At 29.7% G+C, this 11121-nt stretch overlaps 1 protein-coding gene across 7 annotated transcripts; it reads left to right on the top strand.

Moving 5' to 3' along the window:
• LOC109328758 (reticulon-like protein B21) lies at positions 1772 to 9291 on the top strand. 7 transcript variants are annotated; one of them, XM_019562366.1, is made up of 10 exons: positions 1804 to 2116; positions 2153 to 2968; positions 3069 to 3125; positions 4016 to 4118; positions 4971 to 5045; positions 5154 to 5298; positions 5530 to 5599; positions 7190 to 7255; positions 8340 to 8462; positions 8918 to 9291. In XM_019562366.1, the coding sequence occupies exons 1-10, from the start codon at positions 2053 to 2055 to the stop codon at positions 9091 to 9093; spliced, it is 1695 nt and encodes a 564-aa protein (XP_019417911.1). In that variant the 5' UTR covers positions 1804 to 2052; the 3' UTR covers positions 9094 to 9291. The 7 variants fall into 7 exon arrangements, with proteins under 7 accessions (XP_019417914.1, XP_019417911.1, XP_019417909.1 ...); XM_019562364.1 differs by having other exon boundaries at positions 1804 to 2371; positions 2402 to 2968; XM_019562365.1 differs by having other exon boundaries at positions 1804 to 2772; positions 2806 to 2968.

The following is an 11121-nucleotide window of genomic DNA, read 5'->3' as shown; positions in this document are numbered from 1 at the left end:
TACATAAAATTTAACATGTTAAAATAAATAAAATTAGATTTTTAAAATTCTATGCCTAACATTTTAAGAAAAAGAGTAATATGATTTAATCTATTATTCATACGATAAACTACTGAAAGTTAGTGTGATATGTTTCCACCTTTATATTGATTTTCTTTGGAGACAAAAGATTGAGTTTTGATCTTTGAAAACAGCATCGGTTGAAAGAATGACACATTATTAAATGCCTTGTCTAAAGGGATTGGATACCAGATGAATTTGTCTAATTTTCTGAGACGGCAACTGCTCAGCAATTACCATGACAAATTGCATTTTCTTTATGCATTATCTATGAAGTTCTAGACAAAGGGTACACATCTGCTGTCCCACACTTTGTGTCACTCCATGTCCTATGGACATGTGTTTGGTCAGAAAAAATATATTTAAGTTAAAATTTAATTATTAAAAAAATTTCTGACCAATCATACGCTCATGGTACGTGGAATGGCACAAAATGTGGGATAGCAGATATGCTTCCCTCGACAAAATAGGAAAAGAAAAACACTATAGTTCAACAAATACATACAATGCACATATCACACACTAACTCTGAGGTATGACATGTGTATACAATACCTTACCTTATTTAATTAACATGTGATGTGAGAGTAAAACTTATGACTTTTGTGTGCCTTGGTAAGAGTGATGAGAGAGATTTAAGGGAATCAAATCAATGCTCAAAAGTATTGTATTCATCCTTAACACCCTCCCTAATCATTCCAAACCCACCAAAATTTACTTTCACTTTTCCCTTCTCCCATCATTATACTTACCTCTTATATGCTACACACTTTTTTAAAGTGAAAAAATATATAATTTTACACATTGTCATTCCATTCTCTATCATTTATTTATAATTGTTATTAACTTTTTAAAATAAATAATATAAATAAATAATGAATGATCTATTAATTGTGTATAAATTTTTATACTCATAATATATAGATATTACACTCTTATTTAAATATACTTGTTATTTTTATGTTATTATTGTAAAACTTTGTTTATAACAAATTTGGTATGTGATACTAGTTAAACCAAGTCCGAATGGGATAAGTAGGATAAGGGGAAAATGCATAAGTATTCTTAAAAGTAGTTATTGTCAATTATTTTTCCTAATTATTTCTTAAATTTTATCAATTAATGAAATTAGTTCCAATACAACAATACAAATATATTGTTAAAGTATTAATAGGTCAACAAGGAAATTGTTTCAATCACATTCCAAAAGTAACAATACAACATTAGCCAAAGTTGATACTAGAGAAAACTACTATCAAAATGCAAAATTAATTGAGAAAAAGATAAGTACTTTTCAAAGTTAAAAGTGATTACCACATTATTATTATTATATATCTAAAATAAAACAATAATGATCTAACTGTTAATGTCAAGAGAAAATATATGAGTTAGAATAATTTTTCGTGCTATTAGTTTAACATTATTTTTATACACCGACCAATTTTACTAACAGATAAAGTTTAAGATGTAATTAAGAAAAAAAATTATGGTAGTTATTTGAAAGATGGAAAATTTAGGATGTTTTTATATAACTATGAACACAAATCCTCTGTCCTTAAAAATTGATGTCCTCATAGCTCAAGCCAACCAAATTCAGCCAAACAATATAAAAAAATTATTTTATGATTTTATGTTTTTTTAAATAGGTAACAACTTTTAATAAGATTGAGAAAGTTACAAAAAGCTAGAGATGCAATCTGTAGAATTATGAAGTAAGATATAATGGAGTGAAAACAGTGTAACTATGCTCATAACCCAATAGTGATCATAAAGGAAGAAGGAAAAATGGAAAAAAGAAAAGAGTGAGTAACAACTAGTGTCTCTTCAAACATACACAATCTTTCTGTTTCTCTCTCTCAATTGCTTTACAAAGGGATCCCAATGTAATGTTGCACTTGCACCCCACCAACCTTCATTGCTTCAGTTTGAAGCTTCTTATCCATTAACCACTTATGATCCCATTGCAAGGTTGATACATAAAAAGTGAAGATCATGGAACAAGTGAGTAGTAGTAACAAAAGGAGATCAAAAAATACTAGTGTGGTTGTTGCAGCAGGTTCAGTGTGGGAGAGAAGAATGAAGAGTGAAGAAGAAGAAGAAGGAATTGGAAGATTGAAAAGAAACCAAATTGTTGGGGTTGCTGCTTCTGGTGGAAAGAGAAAAACTTGGAACTCAGATAAGAATTCAGAGGATGGAATCAAGAAGGGTCCAATTCAAAGAAAAAAAGTTGGTGCTTCTGCTGATAAATCTGTGAGAAGAAGCATAATTCACACCAGGAAGATAAGATCTGAAAAAGAAGGTGGTGAATCAGGTGAGGGGAAATTGTTGAAGAGCAAATCAGATTCAGTGAATAAGAATGATTCTGATTCTGCTGATAGTTTGAGGAAGTCGAAATCGGATTCGGATTATGTTTTGGATGAAACCAGGAATGTGGATGATGTATTAGATAGTAGTAGATGTGAAATGGTTGTTGAAGATGATAATAACAAGAATGATTGTGATGAAAATTGCAAGGATTTTGAGGTGTGTCAAGAGAATGTGATTTCAAGCAATTCATACAATGTGAGTGTTGTTAATGATGAAGGTGATGAAGAAGATGAGATTGATGAAGAAGAGGTTGAGATTGAATTGGAAAAGGAAACCTTTGATGTGAAGGAAATTAGTATTCCAGAATCAAATTCCAATGTTGTTGTGCATGAACCAGAGAAAAAAGTGATTGTTGTGATTGATGAATCAGAGAATAAGAAGAAAATTCTGAATGAATCAGAACCAAAGAAGATTGTGAGTGCCAATATGAGATTTCATCACAGAAATGAAAAACCATTATCTGTTCCTATTGTTGTGAAGCAATCTTCTCAAATTAGAAGACACTCAACAATTAACCAAAATTTCTCTAAAGCTAATTCAAGTAAGGTTTTTTAGTTTCATTGTAGTTTGTTCTTTCAATATAGTTATTTTTTTCAGCTTTGTAAATCTCATAACTAGAGTGACTGATTTTTATGGTTCAGTTCCAAAGGAAGAATATCATAGCTTTCCACAAACACAGAACAAGCTGCAGAGTCTAGGTAATTAGATTCATCTGCATTCAGTAATAGATGTTACTGTAAAGATTTATATAATTACTTCATTCTCTATTGTTATTCATATTATTTTTGATGAAGAGTTAATACTGATTAAAAATGAATAGTGAAAGATGGATTGGTGATATATAAAACTCTTACACTATTACTTTATATATTTTTTCTCTTTCATAATTATGGGAAAATGTTAAATATATTGGCTATCATTGACAATTTGGGCAGAGCCTATGAGACTCATCTGCCCGTACTTATTGGGTGGGCAGAGCATGAAAAATGTGTTCATTCCTCCAAAAATGTCCGTCCAATACGTCCTATTCGCCCGCAGACATTTCCAACTCATAAAACAGGCGGCCCGTGCATATTATTGGATAAAATATTGAATATAAAATATGTAAAATATATATGTATTTTGTCAAATGTGAGAAAGTTTGTTCATATATGCAATCGCATATCAAGTGTAACAAAGTACTATCATTTTCTTATTATATATATGCATTTGTATTTGTATATTATATATATATATATATATGTATATGTACTATTTCTTTTGTATTTTATATGTAATTATGTACTATGCATATTTATATTTTGTATGTATTGTTCCATTTGTATGATTGTTTATTATGTTAAATATATTTGTATGTAAAAAATATATTGTTTATTTTGTACAAAATATATATACATTTCTATATTTTTTTGTAGTTTTATTTAGGGTAACCCACTGCTCTGTCTATGTCTAGGACGGATAAAACATGATATATCATACCCTATTTAAATAGGTATTGCATGAGGTAACCTAATTACAATACTAATATTGGCAGGACTTTGTTCACATTATATATCATTAATTGTTTATGTATATAACTCCTCTTCAGTGGATTTAATCATGTGGAGAGATGTTTCTAGATCAGCATTTATCTTCGGATTTGGAACATTTGTTATAGTCTCATCATCTTATGCAAAGGATATTAATTTGAGGTTAGATATCCACATTATATTGAGTTTATTTATTTCTTAGTCCTTGTTTGAATAAACTTGTATCATAAGATAGTTTTTTATCTGATATTGTCAAGAGGTTTTTTATAAAGAAATATAACTATTTTGTTTCAGGACCCGGTACTCTAAAAGTGTTAAGATTTACTATTTTATAGGTATAAAAAAATCTCTCAGATTGGATATAAATTTTTTTTTTAAATATCTCAAACATCTTAAAACAGTTTTTCATGATCTACATTCATTTTTTTAAGATACCCCCACATCCATCTCACAAAGAATCTGTTAAAAAATCCATCTAAAAACCCATATTTGTGATTTTTCTAGTATTTTCTAATAGTGTAATATTTATACACCAATAATGTAAAAATTTATACACCAATAATGTAAAAATTTATACACAATCATTCACCACCATTCATTTGCATAAATTTTTTAAGAATCAATGATAATTTGAAAATTTGAAAATAAGTAGTGGATAATTAAGTGAAACTATAAAAAATTATTATACCTCTCGGTGCATATATATTTTTTCTACTTGTCTAATGGTTTTAGATAATCAGAAGTTAAAAGAAAAAATAACACACACTTTTACTTTCATTCTTAAAAGTGAATGAAATTCTATCTTTTGTCACATGTTTTTTTTGTTTTTTATGGAGTCTCACTCCTCAACCGAAAGAGATCCTTAAGTAAAAATAAAAGTGTAATCTCATTATAAATAAAAATAATATAGATGAATATCTTCACCCATTTGTGAGTATAATGAATGTAATGTATGCACTTATGGTGTTTCAGAGATGAATGAGAACTAAAGTTTTTGTTTGCTTGTTTATGCAGTATTGTTTCTGTGATGTCCTATATAGGCCTTATCTATCTTGCTGTTATCTTCCTCTATAGATCCTTAGTATGCAGGTAATACTTAAGCACTTTGCTGAATAATATAAAACTCAAAAATCTACTACAACTTACAATACTATTATTCTTCATCTGATTTTTTATTATGGGAACCAAAATAATCAGGGGAGTAATAGATGTAGAGGACACAAAGTATGTACTGGGAGAAGAAGAAGCAATTTGGGTGCTAAAATTGGTTCTCCCTTACTTGAATGAGTTATTGTCAAAATTCAAAGCTTTGTTTTCTGGAGATCCTGGAACTACAATAAAGGTAATTTTCTTTGGTTACTGGTTTTGAATGAAATTTAGTAGTGGTTGATTTGTGAGTTGAGTTTTGGAGCATAAGGAAGAGAAATGAAAGGGTTTGAAACCATGAAATACACTTATGAAATGGTTCTGAACTTTCATTTTTTTTTTGCCTTCAAAACTCACCTCGGAAACTGACCCTGAATGAATACTCCTAATTTAGAACTTGATTTTGGCGATAATGTATGAATTGCAGTTGGCAGTTTTGCTCTTTGTTTTGGCCAGATGTGGCAGCTGTATAACAGTTTGGAAGATGGCTAAAATCGGTAAGTTACAAAAGGATTAATAAAGAAAATTAACTACATTAATAGAGCAAATATTTATTACTGTGAAATGCCAAAATATTTGGAATTTAATGGTGAAATATTAACCAACTTGTATTATTGAGGAGAAGGGGTCTAACTCTTTTGAGCATGAGTTTTTGTGTTCAATCCAGGAATTCATGTGTTTGTTAAAAATATATTAATGGAAGTTCATGGAGGATATCATATATATATATATATATATATTTAATTATTTCCATTATAACTATTTATAATTAATTGTAAAACCCAGATTTATTGTTTTCATAATTTTAATATTCTCACTTGAGTCACCCATATATATAGTAGAAGATCCACTTACTCCAAAGTAGTTTTAAATATTTATTCTACATCTTAGTCATGAATTTTAGAAAAATCTAATAGTTTAGATCTACTTATTAATTTAAAACATTAGATCTCGTTAAAATTGATGACTAAGATGTGAAGTAAATTTTTTAAACCTACTCTTAGTAAGTAATTCTCCTCTCTCACATATATCTAAACATTATAAAAGAAGACTCGACTCATCTTTTTATATACAATACCTCCTAATATAATTTGGATATTATTGATAACATATAAAATTATTATTTATATATAAAATTCAAATATTTAACAGTATAAAGTAAAGAATGTGAGTGGATAGTTATGGGTGATGCCTAATACTTCTAGTTGAAATGTGAGCCGTTATTAAATCATAAATTACCAAGAGGACATGATAATTAATCTTTAAGTTCAGTTCCTGCTGTAGTAATAATTTTGTAAAAAAGTACAACACGTGTCAATGCGAAGAAGTTTATTAATTTTTGCATCACGTGCAAGCGATCCAGTACTCTAAACTGCATCTTGCCCCACTATTGCTCTATTTTAACATGAGAAAGGTTGAGAGAGAAAAAATATCATAATATTATTTATATTTAATTATTATCAATTTAAAAAAGTAAGGTTAATAATGTAATAACCATGTAAATGTTTAAATTAACACTGTTTAAATATTTCATTCAAATTTAAAAGGAGGTAGATACTTGTAAGGAATACAAAGTAAATGATATATATTATAAGAAGATAAATTCATTTACTCTAATAGCAAGTTTTTTAAATTTATTCTTTATCCTATCAATCAATTCTATGAACATTTAATAATTTAAATTTACTTACTAATTCAAACCATTGAATTTCTATAGAATTGATGGTCAGGATTAAGAGTAAGTTTAAAAAACTTACTTTTTGAGTATGTGAATCACTCCCCATATTTATTATAATTGTGTATTTAAAAGTTTAGAAATTCAAACATTTTATCTTGATTTTTTATGTTTAGATCCTTTAATAAGTAGTTTTATGATACTCTTTAATATCATTCTCTTCGAATTTATTTTCCTTTCCTCATCAAACTATGGAATAAAATTTGTTACTATGCTTAATGTTATACATAATCAACTTAAAATCGGGATAAGAAATTAAAGTTAGGTTATGAGTAACTTCAAACTTCATAGATTAATAATTGTGTCCCTATTTATGACTTACACGTGGTTCCATGTGCTTTTATTACCTCAGGATTCTTTGGAGTTTTTATCGTACCAAAAATCTGCTCTTCTTATTCTGCACACTTAACTGCATATGGTAAATTCCTGATTATGATACTGCTTTATTCAAACATTATTTTATGAAATTCAGATCCGTAGGGAGTTCAGTATTGCATGGAAATCGTGAGATATATTACACACAAAAATCGTTAATAAACATTATTTTAAATTATATTTTAATAAAAAATTAAAATTAAAATTAAAAAAGTTTTCTTTCTTCTCAATTCCAATATTGGACTCTTTAATATCGGAATTTCAGTATTAGACTCTCTCCTATCCGAAATGAGGTTAACTCCATTTTATGTATGCCTGTTTTATGACACTGTACCGTTAAGGTGTAAAAGGACACAGTACTGCTGCAGTGACAGTGAGAGGTATTTGCCTTGGCCCACATAGCTGATCATGCATGCATTTGTAGAAAGATGAAAAGGGCTCTTTTGTAATCTCACCTACATTTTTTCTACAGTAGGGCTTATATTAGAAAATTAATAGTTTAATACCTCTTGTCCAAAATATAGAAAAAAAGTCCTCGACTAAAGTTAGGAAGAGTTGATTTAATTTCAAATATATTGAATGAAATATATATATACCCTTGTAGTAAATTGAACTAATATTTTTTCTAATGGTAAAAAATTATATGACATATCAACTTTATATAAATAAAAAGTGGCAAGTATCAGTTTAGTTAAAAAAACAAACAAATTTGTTAGGTGAATAACGTTACTCTTATTAAAATCATAAGTTTACACTTACGCAGTTTATATTTTTGGTAATTATAGAGGAGACTTGTACATATACCTTCACTAAGTATATAATTAAATCGTAAATTTACTTTGACATTATTATAATGCAAACATAATAGAATGCATCACATAGATGAGGATTTTTTTTCTTTTCCTACTGTAGTGGCCCATTATTCTGACAATTTGGACTCACTTTTAGAAGGAAAGGAACATAATTCCAAAGTCCAACAAAGTTCAAACAATCAAACCTAAAAAGAGTCTACGTTTCTTTATATATATATATATATATGTTTTAGTATTTACTTCTTTTTTTGGTAGATTCATACATAGTACTAAATTATTCTGATGAATGCCACTTTTTTTGCTAATGACATGAAGCAAATTTTTGGATCCTTCGATTTCGGGATGCTTGGGATTCTTGCTCTCACAAAAAAGCTGTGGCTCTAGGCATTTTTGGGCTTGTATGGAATTTGTCATCGGTTATTGCACGCATTTGGGCAGGTAAATTCAAATAACATTGATTAATTAATTTATACTGTTTTTTTTGTTGGGTCATAAAGGTATATGAACCTCTGAGGATGGAAGTTCTTATTTTATTTTACTTTTAAGGGTAAAAGTGTCATCTAATCATAAATAAAAAAAGAAAATTGTCATAATATACCATTTTTGCTATTGTATTTGATAGTTCGTCACTCTCAGTCTCCAGTGTCAAACAAGATCCTTACTCGTGATAAAGAGTGTTAAAATTTAACTTCAACTCTTCTTTGTTAGTAAAACTTGTATACATAACTAATCAGAATTTGTGAATGTTTTTTTGTAATTCTAACTTATTATTATAAGGACTAACTAAATTATGAATGTGTCTATCCAAGTTTTGCTATTTGTTTGTGTTTGGTATGTAATGTAATGATATACTTGCACTAATGTCTAAGGAATCGTGTTACATTATTTTGCAGTGTTCGTGCTATTTGTGGCATTCAGATACTATCAACAACATTATTTGATGAGAGATGAATGCATGGAAGATGAAGCAGAATGTGATGAAACATGGGATGAACCAGTTGAAGTTGGACTCAAAAAAGGGCATGTAGCATGCTTCATTGATACCAATAAAGTAAAGAAAAGATTCTAAAAGGATATGTTGATAATTGGTACCACATTAGCAAGCTTGCCAAGTTGCAATTCTTTTCTTTCTTTCTTTATTTTTTGTTGTTGTTTTTCATAAAAGTTTCTTCTTTTTCCTATATATTTCTTCATGGTTGTCATCTCCTAAAGAAATAATCATCAAGTTCCCAATAGTAATAATTATTGATCTCATACAATCTTTTCACATGTTTATTTGGCTACAAGTGATACTTGGCAACAACATCTTGCCCTTTGTGTTCAAATTTTTCACCAGTCTCTAACTTATATAGCTTACACAAATCAGTAATCATTTTGAAAGTACTATGCAAAATTGTGTTGTGTATGTCAACTCTTTTGTGATTAATTTTTGTCAAACAAGCAAGATCAAGAGGAGCACTTAGAAGAAACAAAGGATATATATCAATAAAAGGATGAAAAGGAGCATCAAAATCATGCAGAAAAGGGCATTCGCTCAGCGAGAAGGAAACATTCGCTCAGCTAGAAGGAAACATTCGCTCAACAAGCTTAATCTAGCTGGGCGACATTGAAACAACAAGGTTTATAATATTCACTCAATGAGCCAGTAGTTTTCGCTGAATGAGTTCGACCTTGCTTAGTGAGACAGAGGATGTCGATCAGCAAGCCTAAGCTCGATCAGCGAGAACTCATTTATACAATTTTTCAACAGTTCTAGAATAAGTTAGTTAAGTTATTTATGTGCCAAGTTAGGTAGCTTATTTGCTTATTTATAATTCTTTATAAAATGCAATCTCTTTCATAAATCAATTCAATGAAGCTTTGTTGCCCATGAATCCAAGTAATATTCTTATCTTCATTAGTGTTTTCTACATATATTCTTCCTTACCATCCACATTTACCCAATTATCATAAAATCAAGGAATTAAAGAATGTAAAACATGTCTAATGTCATCTCTGTTATCAATGCCCTAAATGATACTTATAGCCCCTAAACTATCATTCTTGGTCACGGGCCATGACCATGGTCTTGAAGTCAAAGAACATGATGCAGTTTATTGATGGAAGCTTGCCTAGACTTGCTGTTGAAGATCTTCTTTGTAGAGCTTGAGATAGATGCAATACATTGGTATTATCTTGGATCAACCATTCACTTGATTCTTCAATTGGACAAAGCATTTTTCTGATTAAAGACATCATGTGAGGTATGGAATAACTTAAAACATCGGTATTACCAAGGAGATGTTTTTAGCATTTGTGAGTTGCAAGAGGAATTGTATAAATCTAGGTAAGGGAATATGACAACCAATAATATTTCATACATTTGAAAGGATTATGACAAGAATTGGGCAATTTTAGGCCAATTCCATATTTCACTTGTGCAACACAATGTGGTTATGACTTAGTGCCCATTGTGAGGTCTTATAGAGAGAGTGATTATGTGATTAGATTCATGAAAGGATTCAATGAGCAATATTCAGATGTGACATCTCAAATCATTCTCACAGATCTCTTCCCCGATATTAACAAGGTGTTCTCACTGGCAATAAGAAAGACAATGAGTACCCCTTTGGGGAGTCAAAAGTTGTTGTAAACACTGCTAGAGATTTTTCATGAAAAGGAAGGTTCAGAGGCAAAAGATATATACATTTTAATGGTGCTTCCAAAGGATCAAGGTCAAACACTAGAAGAGGATATGGAAGCAATAATGTGTTTTTTGATGAGGAAACATCTTAGAGAAAGAATTAGGATGATGTCAATCTTACCTTCACTACATATCAATATAAAGCCATCCTAGAAAAGTGACTTCAAATCAACATGTAGGCACATAGGTGTATTTGTTAGGAGGTAACATTACTTTGTGACTTGGTTTAATCCTCACAAAAGGAGAAGGACATAGTGCTTGTGGTTGAAGCTAGTCCCTTATAGCAACTAATCTCATTGGTTGCACTGGGGCTGAATCACAAGTCCAAGTACACAAATTCAAACGATGTTCCATGAACATGCATCAATATCATTTCACCATTCATCAAACCCTAGGTACTTGGCTTGTATTGCA

This window comes from Lupinus angustifolius, chromosome LG15, assembly GCF_001865875.1.
Source record: "Lupinus angustifolius cultivar Tanjil chromosome LG15, LupAngTanjil_v1.0, whole genome shotgun sequence".
In the NCBI taxonomy this organism is placed as follows: domain Eukaryota; kingdom Viridiplantae; phylum Streptophyta; class Magnoliopsida; order Fabales; family Fabaceae; genus Lupinus; species Lupinus angustifolius.
This window is presented reverse-complemented; position numbering and strand designations above follow the sequence as displayed.